The 20,993-nt window shown below is 42.8% G+C and overlaps 1 protein-coding gene and 1 non-coding gene across 4 annotated transcripts in view; one reads left to right on the forward strand and one right to left on the reverse strand.

Moving 5' to 3' along the window:
* Positions 1-20,993, reverse strand: part of Pigu (phosphatidylinositol glycan anchor biosynthesis class U) — an 80,810-nt gene that overhangs the window by 17,267 nt on the left and 42,550 nt on the right. For all 3 annotated transcript variants that reach the window (XM_031372402.1, XM_031372403.1, XM_031372404.1), the window contains 4 exons: positions 17,247-17,344; positions 3,947-4,101; positions 1,728-1,871; positions 210-334 (listed from right to left, as the gene is read on the reverse strand). In XM_031372402.1, coding sequence (XP_031228262.1) covers positions 210-334; positions 1,728-1,871; positions 3,947-4,101; positions 17,247-17,344 — 522 coding nt within the window. The remainder of the gene's footprint in view (positions 1-209; positions 335-1,727; positions 1,872-3,946; positions 4,102-17,246; positions 17,345-20,993) is intronic.
* Positions 11,817-11,920, forward strand: LOC116092690. Its single transcript, XR_004119419.1, has one exon. It is a non-coding gene; the product is annotated as a U6 spliceosomal RNA (small nuclear RNA).

A 20,993-nucleotide genomic window follows, 5' to 3' on the forward strand; every position in this document is an offset into this window, starting at 1 on the left:
TGCTCTAAGCAATTGTTCTTCGTCTTTCCACCACTGGCCACAGGACCAGGGGCAGAGGCACATGCACGCTTCAGATTGCCTTCTATTTCTCAGTACTGCCAGTACAACAGGTGCCCAGTAAATGTGTATCAATTCTTTCTCCCAGCTGCTTTACCTACAAGTTAGCTGCACGTGAATCTATCCCCAGTGAGGAACGTCAGAATACTCACATCTGTAGAGATGGTTCCACACAGGGAAGAAAGCCATGTAGAGGGCCACATCCCCCACAGTTGGGTAGGACTTGAAGATAGAAATGATGGCAATCTGAATGAACATGAAGAAGATGGGGTGCTCCCTGGAGCAGGGCAGGGAAAACAAATAGGCAGAGAGATTAGCCAGGGACTAGGCCCACTCTAGAGACCCCTGATCCTCCCTAGGAGTAATTCAGGCAAAGGTTGCCTTACTGCTCGCAAGGCATGGATGAGCCAGGCCCCAGGAGCAGGGCAGGAAACTGCAGATAGCAAATGCCCAGAGGTGGCAAGGAAGACCAGACTAACACCAGTAAGCCAGTTTACAGGGACGTTGCCCATCAGTGGCTTCCTCTTGTCTGTACTAGCTTTCGGCATGCCCCACAGGAACCAAAGCAAGAAAACTAATTAAGTTAGCATTCCTTATCTGGGTGCTGGTGGTGCACACCTTTAGTCCCAGGATTTAGGAGACAGAAGCGGGCAGAGTGAGTTCCAGGGCAGCCAAGGGTACAGAGAAACCACGTCTTGAAAAAAAAAAGTTAGCATTTCTTATTAGTAGCTTGAATGAATGCTTGTCAAGAGAAATCAGGCAGCCTTTCTCAGCAAAGGTCAATGTCAACAGGTCCTAATACAGGAAGTGCATGTTTGCTGATGGCTTGCTTACTGGCAATACGGTCAGAGAAATAAAAACACTTCAGGGGCCAGAATTTCTTTTTTGATATAGGGTTGCACGTAGCACAGGCTGGCCTCCAACTCACTATGTAGATGAGTCTAGCCTTGAACTCGTGATCCTCTTGCCTCTACTTCCTAGGTGCTAGGATTACAGGCAGCTACCATGTCTCTCTTCGAAATGGAATTTTGGGGACCTTCAACTAGTAACAGCTAAAACTGGCTTAACTTAATAAACTGCCATGGTTCGTCTCTCCTGAGCCGTTTTTCTATGCTGAGTTCTGTGCAAAGTTTCTCCTGTGTCATCTCAGAGGATCCTCACAGCACCGAGGGCAGCCCTCTAGGTAGAGATTCTTATCCCCTGTCCTTCCCAGAAAAGTGAAGTCAGTGATGGAACTATATGTCTACAGAGCTCCTAATCCCCCATGCTCCTCTCCTTGGCATTTCACACGTCTCACAGCAAAGGTGAGGAGAGCATGGGGAACGTGGCTCACCCCACAGTGGCCCTCTGAGAACAGACCAAGAGCTAAGGAGAAGTGAGTAGGAAAAGGCCAGTTATACATCCCTCGACACAGCCCCTTGACACTAGCAGAGGGCTGACTTCTGCATAAGAGCTCAATGCCTGCTTACGAAGGTCTTCGTCAGCGGCTCTGAGGCAGATACTTCAGAGTAATGGAATCAGTTCTAGAACCACTATAGATCAACCTGATCAAACCTGATCAATGAAGCCAGCTAGAAGCCTGATGGCGGGGTTCTGTCTGAAGGTACTGCCAGGTGCCAGCAGGCCATAGTGGGGAGGGTGGATAAATAAGCTGTAGGCTTCACACTTACTTTAATTTGATGGCTAATGGAACTGTGTAGAAGAAAACGTTGATCTGAAACACGCAGACAAAAAAGAGGCTGAAGTGCTCAAACATCTCTGCAAAGAAGTACCAGAAAAGACCAATGTTTGGAGTGAGATCTGGAACAGAAAGTCTGAAATTAAGAAAACACAGGGAGAGAAAAGAGCAGAGTTACAAATGGTTGGCTTTGCCCTGCTTTTTCCTCAAGACTTGGGGCCAGTACTTGGTGACCAAGGATGGCACCATCCCTTTAAAAGTCATAAAGAGCTCTCTAGGTAACCCCATACAGATAATTTACAAAATGTAGGTCTGAAGACCCAGAGAATAGAAGCTAGAATAGATACTAGCTAAGGGCTGGATACAGCTCAGTGGCAGAGTGCTTGTCTAGAATGCACAGTTCCCTGGGCTCACACTCCAGAACTGCACTCAGCCCAAATGTAAAAGCAGGAGGATCAAAAGCTTAAAATCATTCTTGGCAGATATTGAGTACAAGGTTAGAATGGGCTACAAAAGGGAAAAACGAAGCAAATAAAACCCAGCTGAAGAATCTGAAATGAGAAAAGGAGAGCAGCCCCTCTTCTCCACACCAGGCCAGTTTACAATCAGGAGCTACCCAGTATTGCAAGAGGAAGGAGGCTTAAATAAACAAAATCTATTTTGGGCATTTGAAAGACTGCCCAGAGGAACAAGCTCTGTAAGCTTGCTCCTCCCAATTCGTGTTCCATATCCCCATAGCATGAGCCAGAAAACTGCATGCCTGAGCCTGCGGCCGAGTTTTCCAAGTTTTCAGGAGCCATCCAGCAGGTTGTGCAAAAATCCCCAGGGCCACAAAACTCATTTGAAAATTTTAAGTTTATCTGGAAGACTTTTGTCTATTTAAATCATAAAAGAACTGGCTATGATACTGGCTCTTCCAAAAGCCTATGGTACCTAAATGCTACGTGCGCGCACACAAGCAAACATTTGTGGGTTTTTTTTTTTCAATGCTGGGAATGGAACTCAGGACTTCCAGAATACTAAAGACACTCTACCAGTGAGCTACATCCTGAGCTCTCTAAGCGTGCAAGTACGTGCATGTGTGTGGGTGCGTGCGTGTGTGCGTGTGTGTTTTAAAGAAAGAAGGCAGCAAGGGGCACTAGGCTGAGCAGTGACAAGAGTACTATCTACTGCCCTTACCATATTATTTTATATATATATATATGTATATATTTGTGTGTATATGTATATATATATATATATAGAGAGAGAGAGAGATAGATCCCTGTTTATAATTTTATTATTTTTATTTTATTGGGTTTGTTTGTTAGTTTCATTTTTGTTTTCTTTTTTGTCTTTTTGAGATGGGGTCTTGAGTGATCTGAAACTCACTACCTGGTTGGACTTGAACTCACAGATGCCTGCCTCTGCTTCCAAGGTGCTGGGATTAGAGGCATACAATACAAAAACCTAGCTTTAATTCATAATTTTAAAAAGGCAATGAATGAGTGAATGAGAAAAAGGCCAAGAGAGACACAGTGTTCCCTAACCCAGATAAGTAAGCAGGTAAATAGGTAGAGGTGTGTGTAAGTGTGTGTGTGTGGGTGGGGATTGTTGAAACAAGGTCCATGAATATAGCCCAGGCTGCAAATGAATTTAATATATAGCCAACAATTTTTTTTTCGATCCTGATCCTCCTGCCTCTGGCTCCCAACTGCTAGGACTGCAGTGCATGGCACCATGCTTGTCTAGATTAAGTCTATGGTTTTTTAACAACGACATTTCCTTTTCTGATTAACAAGAAAAAGAATAGAATTTTTGGCTCAGCAGAAAGCCAGGAAAAACTATTCACCAGGTATTACAGATGCTTATCCAAGGCAAACATGAAGAACTCAAAGTGAGCAAGTTATTATGCTTAGAATTTACCACAGGGAGACAGCCCAGAGTCCTAGATAAGAGTTCCCCCACTCCTGACTGAGTCCATCCCCACAATGATATGTATCTATTGTATATTTTACCTATTGTATATGCATATATTACCTATTGGGCTATCTCACACCTACATAATCCAAATTCCTAGGGACTGGCCAGCAGTCTGGATGTCAGAGGCTCTCTTAAGGTATGAGGACCCTTTTTGTAAACACTGTCTGCATAGTTTTTTCCCTCTGATTCCACCATGAGCTATGAGAACCAAATTAGCTTCCAGAACTATCTAGCGAGGTCTGTACTCACATGAAACCGTAGACTGCAGGGATGAAGTCCCAGGAGCTGAGAAGGAAGAAGGAGAGGCAAACTGTGACCACGAGGCTTCCTGCGTACATCAAGGCGTACTCCCATGTGAAGATCCAGAAGTCTTTGCTCTGCACTTTAACAGGGATGTACTGCCGCTAGGAGAGAGGCCAGAACAGGACATTTAGGGACACCAAGGACAAAAAACAGCTATCAGCTTATACATGAAGATAAATAAAACCTTATAAAACCAGCTATTAGCTTATGCATGAAGATCCCTCCTTTTCATCAAGCCCAGCCACGACAGCTTATCCATGAAGATTCCTCCTATAAAACCCAACCATGACACAAAGCTTTATAATTTCTCTGTTTCCTTTCTGTTTTGTTTTTTTGAGACAGGGTTTCTCTGTATAGCTCTGGCCACCTTGGAACTCTTTTTGTAGACCAGGCTGGCCTTGAACTCAGAGACCTGCCTGCCTCTGCCTCCTGAGTCCTCGGATTAAAGGCTTGCACCACCACTACTTGGTAATGATTCTTTTCTTAAACTAGAAAAAAAAAAGTTTTGAAAAGATATTAAGAATACATCCTGGGGCTGGTGAGATGGCTCAGAGGTTAAGAGCACTGACTGCTCTTCCAAAGGTCGAGTTCAAATCCCAGCAACCACATGGTGGCTCACAACCAACAACCATCAGTAACAAGATCTGACACCTTCTTCTGGAGTGTCTGAAGACAGCTACAGTGTACTTACATATAATAAATAAATAAATCTTAAAAAAAAAAAAAGACTCAAAAAACCAAAAAAGAAAAAAAAAAGAATACATCCTAGGCTGGGCAATTGTGGTACATACACCTTTAATTCCAGCACTTGGGAGGCAGAGGCAGGTGGATTTCTGCGTTTGAGGCCAACCTGGTCTACAGAGTAAGATCCAGGACAGCCAGGGCTACAAAGAGAAACCCTGTCTCAAAAAACAAATAAACAAGTACATCCTCTGCCTCAGACCCACTAACACTGCTCCAGATGTGCATTCTGGACACGTGCACAAAACATCAAAAAGATGCTACACCAGGAGGGAAGCATGGGCTCTGACCAACGGGACAATGGCACACCAGTGATTCCATACAAACCGTGCCTACATGTGTCAACATAGCTAAATCTAAAACATGTAAGGGGAGCAGGAAATTACCAAATGATCAGTAGAAAATGAAAATACTTATGATACCTTGAAATTACATCCAACAATATTATGTGTTATTTATATATGTAGGAATTTAAGTGTAAAAGTTTTATGAAACATATTAGGATATACACGGCCTGGCAAGATGACTTGATGGCTAAAAGCACTTGCCACCAAGCCTGGCTTAAGCCTAATCCCCAAGATCCACATGGTGGAAGAGACAATCAAGTCCTGCAAGTTTCCCACTGACATTCTCACATGCTCTGTGGCATGTGTGTGCCATCATCACAAAAAAACAAATTTTCAAATATATTTAAAACAATAAAAGAAAGTGGGCTGTTATAGTGCACACCTTCATCCTAGCATTCAGGAGGCAGAGGCAGGTGGGTCTCTGTGAGGTCAGGGCCAGGCTGATGTACACGGAGAGTTCCAGGACAGCCAGGGCTATACACACACACACAAAAAACCCCATCTCAAAAACTGGATGGATGGATGGATGGATGGTTGGATGGATAAATGGCAAGAAGATAGACAGACACACAGACAAGATATACACTGAAGTCATAATAACTTCCAAAAGTAAAAAGAAAAAACCAGGACTTTATAAATTACACCCTGTTTACTTTGTATGTGTGGTGGTGGACTGGACACTTGTCATGGCGTGCCTATGGAAGTCAGAAGACAATTACAGAGTTGGCTCTGGTTTCTCACTATGTGGTCCCCAGAGAGCAAACCTGGATTCCTGGACTTGGCAGTGGGTACCCCGATCCAGCAAGCCATCTCACTGGCTCTATTTACAGTGTTCAATAAGTATGTTCAAGGCTAATAGCAGCCTGGAACAATGGCGCAGGCCCTTAATCCCAACACTCAGGAGGCAGAGGCAGACAGATCCTGGGAGGTTAAGGCCAGCCTTGTCTACATATTGAGTTCCAGGCCAGTCAGTTATATGAGACCTCATCCCTGTTTCCCCATAAAAGCAAATATGAAAATAAATGGTAAAAAAAAAATTATCTTTTAACTTTAGGACTCTTTAAAAATACTGCTTGGGGGTGTGGGTGTTAAGTTACTACTCCTCTGCCTTTCACATGAAGGAGAAGCACAGCTCAAAGGACAAAGAAGGTACAGACAGTGGCTCAGCAGTGCTGAGCCTGAGGGAAGAGGACTCTTAAGGGTCTAGCCTGGACTATAGCCTGGACTATTTTTTTCTCAAAAAAATAAGTAAAATATTAATGGGTAAAATTCTGAAAGGAAACAGACTTGGATAATCTCAAATTCTCTCTCTGAAGGTACTTACGACCACAGGGTGGCCAGGCCTGACAACCTGAATTCAACCCCCAGGACCCACAAGAGACTGACTCTTGAGAGTTGCCTCTGACCTTTGTGTGTTGCCTGTGTGATGCACACAAAGTACATTAGGGAGGCTGAGGAAAGCCAAGTGTAGTGTAGCTGCACGTGTAAAACCACACTTAATAAAAAGGAATGTATGCAAAAGCATGGCTAAATCTCACAAATAGACTATCTGGAACAAATGTAACACAAAAATTATTTTTATTTCACCTGTATCAAGTTCTGGGATAGAACTGGGAATGGTGGCTCATACCCATTAATCACAATACTTGGAAGGCTGAGACAGGAGGATTGCTGAAAGTTCAAAGCCAGACTGGGTTAGAGAATAAGTTCTAGGTCAGCATAGACTACAGAGTAAGATCCTGTCTTAAAATAAGATAAAAATAAAACTAGAGCCGGGCGGTGGTGGCGCACGCCTTTAATCCCAGCACTTGGGAGGCAGAGGCAGGCGGATTTCTGAGTTCGAGGCCAGCCTGGTCTACAGAGTGAGTTCCAGGACAGCCAGGGCTACAGAGAAACCCTGTCTCGAAAAACCAAAAAAAAAAAATAAAAATAAAAAATAAAACTAGTTATAGAATAGGCAGAACTATAATTGTTACTAAAATCCAGAACAGGTTCCATTATGGTATTTTCCTTCTTATTAAGGCTATTTTATGTGTCTGGGTGTTTTGCTTACATGTGAGCATGTGTATGCCTGGTCCTGCCTCTCTCCCAAGGGCCAGGATTTCAGGCTGCACTGTCACACCCATCTTTCATTATGGCATTTCCATGTGCCACTGTCCCTGTTCTAATTTCTCTCTTCCCCAGTGCCCTCTTCTGCACTCCCTGTCCATCTCTGTTTGTTTACTTCCCCTGAAGAATTCCCCCCTCCACCTTCATATCACATGTTTTCCAGTAACTGCATAAGAGTTCAATACTGGGAGAGATGGCTCAGTGGTTAAGAGCACCAACTGCTCTTCCAAAGGTCCTGAGTTCAAATCCCAGCAACCACATGGTGGCTCACAACCATCTGTAATGGGGTCTGGTGCCCTCTTCTGCTGTGTCTGAAGAGAGCAATGTTGGTGTACTCATATGCATAAAATAAATAAATCTTTAAAAAAAAAAGAATTCAATACTATCTCGAGACAAACAAGATGTAAAACATGCAAGGGCCTGCTCCTCCACAGGTTCTTCTCTAAGCTTACCTCTACCCAGTTCTACTCTGTCGACACTCATCTCTCTCCCCTTAAATGTGCTGGCAATACTTGAATTAGTGAAAAATACAAGCAAAAATCCAGTTCTGTAGTCTCTAGCCCTGGCTGGAACTCTTTCTGTAGCCCAGGCTGGCCTCAGACTCACAGAGACCTGCCTACCTCTGCCTCCCAAGTGCTGCCATTAAAGGTGTGCACCACCACCACCCAGCCTCACCAGCACTCTACACATGCTCAACAGCCAAATGTGGCTTATGACGACTGCACTGTGTGACTGCTGGGCTCTGTGATTGATGTATATTGTGTGCGTGTGGTTGAATGCTGTATTGATCAGGTAGGGATGGAACATTTTCTATCATCACAAGAAGATCCACCAGGGGCTAAAGAGATGGATCAGGGGGTAGGAGCACTGGCTGTTCAGGGGGTAAGAGCACTGGTATGAGTACACTGTAGCTGTACAGATGGTCGTGAGCCATCATGTTTGTGGCTGCTGGGAATTGAACTCAAGACCTCTGCTGGCCCTGCTTGCTCTGGCATAGTTTACTGTAGTTGTCTTCAGATGCACCAGCAGAGGGCGTCAGACCTCATTACAGGTGGTTGTGAGCAACCACATGGTTGCTGGGATCCGAACTCAGGACCTTCGGAAGAGCAGTCAGTGCTCCTACCCACTGAGCCATCTCACCAGCCCAACAAAAGATTCTTTTTTTCTTTTTTTTTTTTTGGTTTTTCGAGACAAGATTTCTTTGTGTAGCCCTGGCTGTCCTGGAACTAACTCTGTAGACCAGGCTGGCCTCAAACTCAGAAATCCGCCTGCCTCTGCCTCCCAAGTGCTAGGATTAAAGGCGTGCACCACCACCACCCAGCCCAACAAAAAATTCTTAAATAATAATTTTTTGAAAAGAATGGAGTTTCATAATGTAGATATATGAGCAAATGCCCATATCCCTTCCTCTTGGAAGGTGGAGGCACAAAATAAGCAACTAAGTTTCTGTCTGGACATTGTTCTTGGGGACTTAGTTAATTCAATGTATTACTGTTGACATTTGAATAGCAAATGTTTTTTTCTTAGCAAACTTGTAATTATAAATTGAGAATCAATTCAAGTTACAATTTTATTTTTAGGATAAGTTCTGGGGGGAATACAGTCATGAAATGATAAACTAATGAAGAATAGTTATTGAGTCTATTTATAAAAACTTAAGTTTAAGTTGTAAGGACTACTCCTGTTACATAGCAAGGCATTAAGTGAAATTCTCTTCTCCTTGAGACTAGCTCTGTACCCACAGCTGTTCTCTTTATGTAGCCCAGGCTGGCCTTGAACTTGTGTCACTACTTCTGCCTCAGCTTCTTAAGTGGTGAGATTACAGGCATATCTGGCTCTGAAATTCTTTTAATTGTTTTTGAATAATCTTTCTTTCCTTTTAAAAAGACTTAATCTATTTTTAAATATATGCATGCATGTATGTTTGTGTGTAAGTATTCATATGTGAATGCAGGTTCCCATAGAAACCAGAGGAGTTCAATCCCTCTCAGGCTGGACTTGTAAACAATTGTGAGCCACCAATATGGGTGTTGGGACTCATGACCTCTGCAAGAGCAATACATGCCCTTAACCACTGAGCCATCTCTCCAGCACCAGAAATACAAGATTTGATTTTTGTTTGTTTCTATTGAGACAGGGTCCCTGGTAGCCCAGGCTGGCCTCTAACTTACTATGTAGTTGAAAATGACCCTACACTCATGATCCTCCTGCCAAGTGTTACAATTACAACTGTGTAATTACTACCTACACAAGGCTGAGATGGTCTTGCTATATAGCCCTGGCTGGCCACAAAATTACAGCAATATTCCTGCATTAAGCCTCTCAAGTGGCATGAACCACCATGCCTTGCAAACTGAAATTCATTTGCTGCTGCTGCTGCTGGTGCATATGCGCTAAGCCTTGTGTATGTGTCAACTGTGGATGTCATGCAAAAGCCATTCACTGTACTGGTTTAGTGGTGTGTACTTATTTACTTGTGTATGTGTGAGGCACAGGTGAAGGTTAGAGACAACTTCCAGGAGTTGGTTCTCTCCTCCCAGCATAGAGGAGGGGGCAGGGCAGATATCAATTTAGGCATCAGGCTTCTCCTTTACCTGCCAGCTATCTTCACGGCCCTTCTTTTGTTTTTTTGAGACAAGGTCTCATGTAACCCAGGTTGGTCTCAGGCTCACTGTGTAGCCAAGAAGAACAGGAATTTTGGATCCTCTGCCTTCACCTCCCTAGTCATGGGTTATAGATACACTCCATTGCACCTGACTGTATTGTGGGGCACTGGGGATAAAGCCCAGGCCAAGTATCCTATCAACTATGCTTTTCAGGTTGGATCTTGAGTCCTTTTGGGATGACTTCAGTAGCGGCTGGTGACTTGTTATCTGGTGTCACAACATTCTATGATCACCCTGTACTGGAATCACCATTTCTCTAAGAAACTTATTTCTTTTCAGGGTGAATGGCATCTCTAGATCATAGCCTGGGCACTAAGGATGCTCACTGGATGAGGCATCGATTCTACACCTTTTTGTGAGCACATGATACATAGACACACACAAAAACAAGTATCAAATACCTGCAGGCAGAAGGTAACAAGCATGACAGAAATAAAGCATGGGGGCTTTGGTAAGGTTAAGAAGGGATGCTCTATGTGAAGGAGACAGAGCTTCAAATTCTTCAAAAGAAGCCAGAGAGGCTGGTGAGATGGTTTATATCAGTAAAGGGCTTGCCATGCAAATACAAGGATCTGAGTTTGATTCCCAAAACTTATGCAAATCACCGCTGGGTGTGGTGGTGTGTGCTTATAATCCCAGCACTGAGGAGGTGGACACGGGGATTTCATGGGTTCACTGGCTAAACAGCCTAGCCTATTTGCTGTGTTCTAAGCCAGTGACAGACTCTGTCTCAAAACAAAAACAAACAAACAAAATAAATGTGGCCCTATTTGAAGGTTTATGGATATGTACACCCAATATCCCAGAGGCATACTATTACTAGCATATATAAACATTTAGGGACAATTATTCTCAAATTGCTTGTCGAGGGCTTCTTGTGATAGAGTACAAACCTTGTTACAGAAGGGAGAGGGCTTTTCAGGGCTACACACTGACCCTAGCGCCTTGTACATGCTGGGCTAGTGTTCCATCACTGAGCTTTATTTAACTCAAGTCCCTCTCTTCGGTGCTCTAAAACATCTCCATAGAAACCATTTTCTTTCATGATATGAAAAGGGGAAAAGCTAGTTATGAGACTCAAGCTGCCTAGATTAGCCAAATTGGGGATTATGGATTTAAGTGAAATATCCTGCCTACCTCAATATATATGGTGGAGAGTGAGTTCCAGGACAGCCAAGGCTACACAGAGAAACCCTGTCTCGAAAACAAACAAACAAACAAAAAAATTTGCCCTGTATTTTGCCTATTTATAAAAAGGAAAAAAGCTAACACACCTGCTGTCTCAGCCCTGGAGCTGTCCTGGAAGCAAGAAGAAAATGCTGGAGAAATGGAGCAGGAAGTAAAAATCCTAATAAGGGCTCCTCCTGAGGAAGGCCTGAGAAAGATGCAATTACAGATTGTCAAGAATAACCTGACCCGGTCTACAGAGTGAGTTCCAGGACAGCCAAGGCCATACAGAGAAACCCTGTCTCGAAAAACCAAAAAAAAAAAACCAAAAAACAAAAAACAAAAAAAAAAAAACAAAAAAAAAAAACCTGAATGGATTGATCCCCCTGTGAGGCATCACGAATGACCTCAGACACAGAAAAGTATGGAAATCATAGGCCTAAGTTCTTCAATTCAAAGACAAAAGGTCAGATTGTAAAAAAAAAAAAAAATCAAGAGTGCCTATAAAAGAGCCTGAGGTCTGTTGTCAGTGACAGAGAACTGGATCTCAAAGCACGCATGGGCGTCCAACGCTGTAAGAATTCCAAGTAGGCCTGGAGAAATGGCTCACTAACTGCTCTTCCACAAGTCCTGAGTTCAATTCCCAGCAACCACATGATGGCTCACAGTCATCTGTAATGGGATCCAATGCTCTTTCTGGTGTGTCTGAAGACTGTGACAGTGTACTCACATACATGAAATAAATAAATAAATCCTTTTTAAAAAGAAAAGAGAATTCCAAGCAAAATGCTCACTTTGGCACCACATATATTAAACTGGAGGACACAGAGAAGATGAGCATGTATCTTATACTGGATGATACGCAAACTCATGAAGCATTCCATATTTTTAAGATTCTCTGAAGTCCAAAAGGGCATGTAGGAGATCTTTTCCTAATGATTTGTTTATTTTTATTTCCTGTGCACTGGCATTTTGCCTGCATGTATGTCTGTGTGAGGGTGCTGGATCACACACAGTTGTGAGCTGCCATGTGGATGCTAGGAATTGAACATGGGTCCTCTGAAAGAACAGTCAGAGCTCTTAACCATGGAGTCATCTCTCCAGCACCTATGTGGGAGATTTTAACCTCAAAAAGAGAGAGAGGGACAGAGAGAGAGAGAGAGAGACAGAGAGACAGAGAGACAGAGACAGAGACAGACAGAGTGGGGAGGGAGAGAGGGAGAAAGGGAGAGAAGGGAGAGAATTCCAAGCAAAATGGAGGAGGGAAGAAAAAACCTTCCTGGATTGTGCCAGGAGCTCCTTTAGCCCGACCCCTAGTGTCCCTTACCAACATCATAGCCTCAAGCCTTTTCTCCCCTCCCCCACTTCTTTATGTTTGTTTTGTTTTGATTGCTATGTTGCCCATGCTAGCCTGAACCCCTTTATGTAATCAGGCTGGCTCCAAACTTATGACAATCCCCCTGCTTCAGTCACCTGAGTGTTGGAGTTACAAACATGTATTACGATGAGGGGCTCAACTCAGCTTCTCCGTCTTGTACACTAAGCTTGTTTTTCACTGTGGATTCCAGTGCTGGGCATACCAGGGATCTCTGTTTTACTCTGCGTGCTATCAGATCATACATTGTAAGCATCTCTCTAATTTGGAAACTAGGCTCCAAGCCAAGGTCAAAGGAAGAGCAGAGCTGGGGGAAGGGACCAGATGGGCTCAAACTATCATTTTCATCAGTGACTCACCAGGGAGCCAGATGCAGCATCCCTGCTTCTGACCCTGTGTCTCCTGAGAACAGAAAAACAGCCTCTGCCTTTCGTTCTGATGAGAGCTAGCTTATCCACTAGCTACAATCTGCAGTCTCTAGAAACTACCAGCAAAATGAAGGCAGATTTATGTTGTCAAAAGAGGAAGTACACTAACTTTAGAGTTCTTTTGGTTCTAGATGAGAAGTCGTTTTCTTTCCCCACATTGCTCCTCATATTTACAAGCTGATAACTGTCTGTTCCATGACCACATTATACTACCAAGCTTTTGGACTATATTTACATACACAACATGTATTAACTGTTTCAACAGGTGCTGTTGTCCCATTTTACATTTTAAATTTTTATTTATTTATTATTACTATTATTATTATTATTATTATTATTATTATTATTATTATTATTATTATTGTATGTGTGTTTGTGTGTTGTGTCTGTGTATGTGCATGATACATAAGCATGGTACGCTCATGCCTTGGTGTGAGTGTGGAAGTCAGAAGACCACTTTGGGAAATGAGGTATCTTCTCCCATCGTGAGTTCAGGGGATCTGACTGAGGTTGTAAGGCTTGTGTGGCAACCGCTTTATAGGCTGATCCATCTTGCTGGCCCATGATCCTATTTTATAACTGAGGGAATTAAAGATGAAAGCTAGACCAACAGTGTCCCAACCAAGGTGTCAGAAACTGTCTCCAAGTCCTTGCTCTGAGAAATCTCAAGTATAGAAAAAGGCTGAAATGATACAATCATCAAACATTTATCATCTATTATCTATATAGTATCTATTACCTATTTTTGTCTATTATCTATATAGTATCTATTACCCATTTTCATCTATCATCTATGTAGTATCTATTATCTATTTCTCATCTATTTAGTTTTATTTTTCATTTTATACCTTGTTTAAATTTTAAACCTTGCTATATTCAGGTTCTGTTATACATTTATTAATATTCATATCTATGTATTTGTATATACATGTGCTACGGTGTCAGAGGACAACTTGTGGGAATTGGTTCTCCTTCCCCATCTGGATTCTAGGGATATAACTCTGGTCATTAGACTTGGAGGCAAACACCTTTACCAGATGAGCCATCTTGCTGGCCTCAGGTTAGATTTCCTAAAGGATATGCATATAAAAGATGAAAGAAAATCCAGCTGGTATGGTGGCATACATGTGTAATCCCAGCATTTGGGAGGATGAAGCAAAAGGGGAAAGGAAAGAAGGAAGAAAGGATGAAAGATGAAGGTAGAAGGGAAGGAAGGAAATGGGCTAGAGAGTTAGCTTAGTGTATAAAGTGCTTGTTGTACAAGCTTGAGGTCTTGCATTCAAATCCCCCAGCATCCCTAAAATGTCTAACATAGTTTCATGGACCTGTAATCACAGCTCTGAGGAGGCAGAGACAGGTGGATCTTGGGGGTCTGCTGGGCAGCCAGTCTAGCTGCACCAGTGAGCTTCATTGAAGTTCAGTGGGAGGCACTCTCAAAAAAGAAAGTGGAGATGCCAAGTATGGTGGTATATGTCTTTAATCCTAGCACTAGAGAGGCAAAGGCAAGCAAATTTCCTAAGTTTGAGGCTAGCTTGGTCTACACAATGCTTGGATTCAACAAAAACATAAAAGAAAATCAAAACAAAGTAATTTCGCCACAATCTGTCTATTAAACTGGCAACTATAAATCTAACATGAAAAGTCAGTGTTGGCAGACAAGGAAGCAGTTCACGCCTTTGTGGGCACTGCTGGTAACACCACAGTCTGTCTCAAGCTTTCTGATGAACAATCTGGATTTGCATATAACTATAAAACTTTTCACAGACTTAGATCCAGTTAGAAGATAAGAAAGATAGGCCAGCCTGGTCTACAGAGTGAGTTCCCGGACAGCTAGGGCTATATAGAGAAATTCTGTCTCAAAAAAACCAAAAACCAAAACCAAAAACAAAAACAAAAACAAAGAAAATAAGAAAGGTTTTTTTCCATTGGCTAGGAAGAAAGCTCAGAAAAAGCACTTATTTTCTCTGTGCAATCATGAGGACACAAGTTCAAAACTCCCACGCTCATATTTAAAAAAACAGGCATGGCTGCCAACATCCCTGCAACCCTAGCACTACTTGGGGTGCAAACAAGAGGATCCGTGGGGCTTTTGTCTACCAGCCTAGCTCCAAGTTTAGCGGAGACCCTGCCTCAAGGGAACAAGAAAGAGAATGCTAGAACAGGGTAAATACCTCCTCTGGTCTCTGGATGTTCGCATGGACACACACACACACACACACACACTCACATATGACACATGTATATACATGTATATACAAAAAAAGACGCATAAAAGGACAGAAGGAAGGTACACAGGAAAAAAGAAAGGAAGGAAGCAAGCAAAGGAAGCAAGTGAAGGAAGGGAGAGAGGGAGGGAAGGAGGGAGGGAAGGAGGGAGGGGAGAAGGGAAGATTTACTTCAAGCAAGCCTGTAATCCCAGTTACATAACAACTTAAAGGACAGCTTGGGCAATTTAGTAGATAGTATTTCAAATTTTTTAAAAAGTAAGAAAAGGGCTGAGGTTTAGTGAGAGCACTTGACTAGCATGGGTGTGGCCCTACAGTCAATTCTCAGAACAAAAAGAAGAAGAAAGGGCTGGAGAGATGGCTCAGTGGTTAAGAGCACTGTCTGCTCTTCTGAAGGTCCTGCGTTCGGATCCCAGCAACCACATGGTGGCTCACAACCACCCCTAATGAGATCTGACGCCCTTTTCTGGTGTGTCTGAAGACAGCTACAGTGTATTACACTGGAGCGAGTGGGGTTGGAGTGAGCGGGGCCGTCCTGAGTTCAATTCCTAGCAGCCACATGATGGCTCATGGCCATCTGTACAGCTACAGTGTACTCATCATACACATAAAATAAATAAATAAATCTTAAAAAATAAGTAGAAAAGAAAAACACATTTCTACTACATATATATGTAGGAGGAATAAATTAATAAAGAGGAATAATCATTTACATCAATATGATTCTACATACCAAGTAAGTTATAATGGTAAGACATGACCTACTTTAATAAATGAGGTGTACAGTCTAGCTTGACCTGTAAACCGCTCTCCTGGACTTGAATCCCAGTGCTGCTGACTACACACTTTCAGCAATCATCTCTCTTCTAAGGATGGACGTGGATCCATTTGGATCCAGCGTGTAGTACCCAGCTCTTGATTTGATGTGTGCCCTTTCTCGTGGGGTAGGGAAGTAGTTAAGTATCAAACCAGAGCCTTTCATGAATGCTGACTGTGGTGCTCTACTACCAAGCTACATCCCAAGCTTGAGGTGTATATTCTGCATGAGTTGAAAAGAGAGATGGCTGCCGGGCGGTGGTGGCTCACGCCTTTAATCCCAGCACTTGGGAGGCAGAGGCAGGTGGATTTCTGAGTTCGAGGCCAGCTTGGTCTACAAAGTGAGTTCCAGGACAGCCAGGGCTACTCAGAGAAACCCTGTCTCGAAAAACCAAAAAAAAAAAAAAAAAAAAAAAAAAGAAAAGAAAAGAGAGATGGCTGGAAAGCACACTCCAGTTAGACTGCCTGGGCACAGAGCTCAGTGTTGTCATTTGATGGCTTAGGTGAGTGACTGAACCTCCCAAGATTCCAGTTTTAATTCATGTGTCAAGTGAAATCTATCTAGTCACCACATGGCTAATAATATAACCTACACCATTAAGTTTTTAAGGTTAAGATGAGATGATGTCTGCAGAGAACTTAGCATAAGTGCTTCACATGTGGTGTATTCTCCACAAACGTCAGTCCTCAGTATCCTTTGATTACTGGGCTCCACATTGGCCATTTACTATGTTCTTGTCATTGCAAAGGGGCCTGGGTTCCAAAGTAGTGCAGAGGTCAGCCAAGGGGTGATGGTGTAAGGTTGGTCAGTGTGTCGTGTTTCAAAAAAAGGATAATACCTACCATCACTTTCATTAGTGTGGAGTTAACTGCTTACTGAAAATAGCAGGCAGTTTAAATTTTCCCACTTTGTTTAATTGCTGTAAGACCCTTACAAAGCAAGTGCTCTTGATAAGAATAAAAACTTTAAATGAAATCAAACAAAATACAGTATTTAGTGGATCCCAACTACAAACATTCCAAGTGAACTGTCTATATATACTTGCAATGATAGACACAGTTAGAACTTGGTGACTTTGAGGTCTCCTTTGCTTTATATTAGTCTTTATCTTTTCAAGTAGAAGTAAGATGTCTTCAGTTCAAGGCCCAATTCCAGAAACATTTTTAAAAATGTTTTGTTTTGTTTTTGTGGTATTAGGGATTGAGCCAGAGCCTCATGTGTGCTATGCAAACATCCAACCACTGAGGTACATCCCTAGCTCCAAATGCTGTTAGTGGCCTATGCCCTTCCTTCCTACCACCCTGCCTCCCCCCCGCCAGAAGGGACCAGTCCACTGAGTATCACTGGGCCGTGGCACCAGTAAGTGCTTACCTGGAGGAGATAGAGAAGTCCTGGGGCAAACAAGGTGATTGGGTACAGAGACTGGTATGTTGCTAAGGCAAGAAAAATAGCACTGAGGAAAACGCTGCCTGTGAAAAGAAACAAAGGTGTGGAATAACCCAGCCTCATCAGTCAAGACTTCACTCAACAAGTCCATATCAACGTGAAACTCCTAAATGCTCAATTACCTGCCAAGTGCTTCCTGATATGCAAGATACTATGCAAACTCAAACAGAAGGAAACCACTTGGCTTAGTTCCCATGGAAGTCAAAATCCCCACCTTTAGCAACCTGTGATGCCACAGACATGTCTCTTAAGAATTTTTCAGAGTCAGAAAGATTTTATAAAACTTCCGTCCAAAGATTTACAAACAGATAACATCTATTAACCTCCATGTTTAATGTTACTGAACCTGCACTTACTGCTCATGATGTTCAGAGCTATCAAACCTCTACAATTACTGCACATGATACTCGGAGCTATGATACCGAGCCCTCTGGATCTCATGACAGCTCATCACTCTATCTTGAAGCTGCATGTTTCTTTTTTCTAAATAAAAACACACTATTGGTGTTTATTTTTTGCTTCCACTCTGTAGCCTAAGCTGGTGTTAAACTTGCAGCAATCCTTTTATGTAAGTCCTCCAAGCCCTCACATCAAGCTAAGAATATATTCTTTTTATTAATAATGAGTCTATTCTCTACACAAAATGTACTATATGTAATCATTTCAAATGTACTAAAAGAATCTATGATGATGTGAAAAGATAATTATAAAACCTTGTTAAGTGAAATTTTAAGAAACAAAGTTTACGCCATCAGGCTCAGCTTATCTATTTTCTTTTTAAAGCTTTCAAAAAAAATGTACCTTTAAACTAAGACTACAGGTTTCAAATTGACCTAGAAATCAGTTGAATATAATGGTTCAAAGTGCTCATCTCATGATGGTTATGGTTTATAAAACAACAGCACTCATTGTTGCTCTGATGAATATGGGATCAACTCTTTACTAAAAATAACAGAAATTTTCACAATGGCGTTTCACAAGAAGAGGACCCCTTCTTCACTCTACTCAGTCCAAGGAAGTGTACATGTTTCCCTAGCTCCAGGGCCACACAGACAGAGATGATCAATAAGCTCTTTCACACACTAAAGTATGTCTATTGACTTGACAGCAAGTACCTTTACTCACTGGGCACTGTCACCCTCAAGTAGTCTATACATTTGAAACATATGAGAGTCGCCTTGGGAGGAGAGCAGGCTAGGAACATGTATGCGAAGGAATCAGAAGCGGAGGATTATGACAGGAAAAGAAAAGAGCTTAGGGAGGGTAGAAAATACAGTAATGGAACGCATGTAATTTTTAAAAGTGAATTCTGACTGGGGGAGAAGGGGGACAAGCTGGAGGAGAGCTAGGATATGGGGAAAGAGAATGAATGGGAACAGAGTATTATGTCACATATGTATGAAAGTCATTCTTAAACATAGAAATGAGAAAAAGATGAGAAAGTAGAATAAAAGAACTCTGAACATTTATTCTTCAAACCAAGAAACCACAAACTAAGAATAATCGTAGTGGACAAAACAGTAGGTAAGGAGATGGCAGGGACAGTAGGTAAGGAGATGGCAGGGACAGGAGGAAGTTGGATGGAGAGGACAGAGCAGCACTCCTGGAATAAGGCTGTCCCACTGGACTGATGAGTAACAGACAAGGTGCTCTGGGCTTCAGGTACTTGCTAAAACAACTGAGCAGACACAGGAACAGGCCTAGCCAAGTCCTGACACCAAGAGAGGCCTCCTCCACCTACTGAGTTATAGACTCTGGAACTAGAACCAAGTCACCCTGAGACGGGGAGGTGGCACCCATGAGAAAGGCAAAAGTAGGCTCAGGATTCCTTGACATTGCCAAAAGCTTGAATAACAATTCGTGGGAAATTGGCTAAGAGTAGGGAAATGCTAGGGAGAGGTTTGTTTTGTTTTGGTTTGGTTTTTTTTTTTTTTTTTTTTCGAGACAGAGTTTCTCTGTGTAGCCCTGGCTGTCCTGGAACTTACTCTGTAGACCAGGGTAGTCTCAAACTCAGAAATCCACCTGCCTCTGCTTCCCAAGTGCTGGGATTAAAGGCATGCACCACCACTGTCCAGTGAGAGTTTTTTATTTCACATGTTTTCTACACATTTGGCAGGCTCATACATGTATGTATTGTCAAAGTTAGGAGGCTACTGTTCCAGTTCATTCATTCATTCGTACAAATAAGGTGAAAATACATGACCATCACCTCATTCTCTGCCCCAGGAAGCATCAGAAAGTGAAATAAACACAGTTACCTCCTGCTCTAATTGCCTAAAATCAGTAATTGCTTGTCTGGAACACTGTCTGTAGGACCCAGGAGAGAAAAAAGACTAAGAGAGGAATAGGGTGAACTTAGAAATGTCTTAGAAAATGTGCTCTGAAGATCAGGAAGAAGCAATCTGTCTTCTTGTTTGTTTGTTTGTTTGTTTATGCACAGGGTCTCTCTATGTAGCCCAGGCTGTCCTGGAACTCACTGTATAGACCAAGTTAGCCTGGACCTCATAGCAATCTGCCTCTGACTCCTGAGTTCTAGGATTCTAGGTATCTGTCTCCACACCCAGCCCTGGAATGACATCTTAAATAATTGTAATTGTTTTATTAGTACTAGGGACTGCAACCCATGGCCTTGCTGGGCAAGTGCTCTACCACTGAGTTACACATTCCCAGTGCCTGCATGGAAATCTTAGGCAAGAAGAATCAGTTCTGCCTGCCTCCTATTAGTAAGTGGCATCGGAGTCCAGCTATATACCCCAGCTCCACATTCCTTCTTACACCAGTCCCCAAGCTCACGGGTCGGACTCTGAAGTGTAGGTCAGTTCTTGCTCTCATCTGTCACTAGTGTTCAACAATCTCTTTCTAGGTGACCCCTTCCTTCAGAGAAGCACCAAAGGACTCTTCTAGGTCAGGCAGTGACTAATCTACAAAGACTAAGCCAGGTACTGCAGCGCATACTTGTAATGTCAACACTCCCAGAAGCAAGGCAGGAGCACCAGGAACTCAAGACCACTTTCAGCTTAGTTGAAACAATCCTGGGTTACCTGAGACCCTGTCTCAAAAACCAAAATATAGTTTGTTCCTGGTACTGCCATGCCATGTGGCATCAAAGGCTCAAGTGCATTCAAGATCGGACTTCATCCATAAACCACTGCCATGGGCAAACAAGGCATGGCTGCTGAAACTGTTCATCCTGCTTTAGAACAACAAGCACTAGAAAACACTGTCATCTACAGTGGCCTACCATGTGGATCTCTCAAAGCTGCCAAAGACTCAGACAAGGGCCAAGCCCATCTTTGTGTGCTTGCACCCAGCTGTGAAAAGCTTGTGTATGTCGAGTTGGTGGAGGCCCTTTGTGCTCAGCACCAAATCACACTAATTAAATTTGATGACAGCAAGAAACTAGTGGAACAGGTGTGCCTCTATAGAATTGATCAAGAGGGGAAATACCAAACATCATTGGTTGTAGGTGTATGGTGGTTAAGGACTATGACAAAGCATCTCACCACTATCATTGAAGAGTTCCTCAAATGTAAGAAAATGAATAAAGAAATGAATAAACAAAGCCAGAGCCCAGCAGTGGTGGCGCACACCTTTAATCTCAGCGCTTGGGAGGCAGAGGCAGGTGGATTTCTGAGTTGGAGGCCAGCCTGGTCTACAGAGTGGGTTCCAGGA

This window comes from Mastomys coucha, unplaced genomic scaffold, assembly GCF_008632895.1.
Source record: "Mastomys coucha isolate ucsf_1 unplaced genomic scaffold, UCSF_Mcou_1 pScaffold15, whole genome shotgun sequence".
Taxonomy (NCBI): domain Eukaryota; kingdom Metazoa; phylum Chordata; class Mammalia; order Rodentia; family Muridae; genus Mastomys; species Mastomys coucha.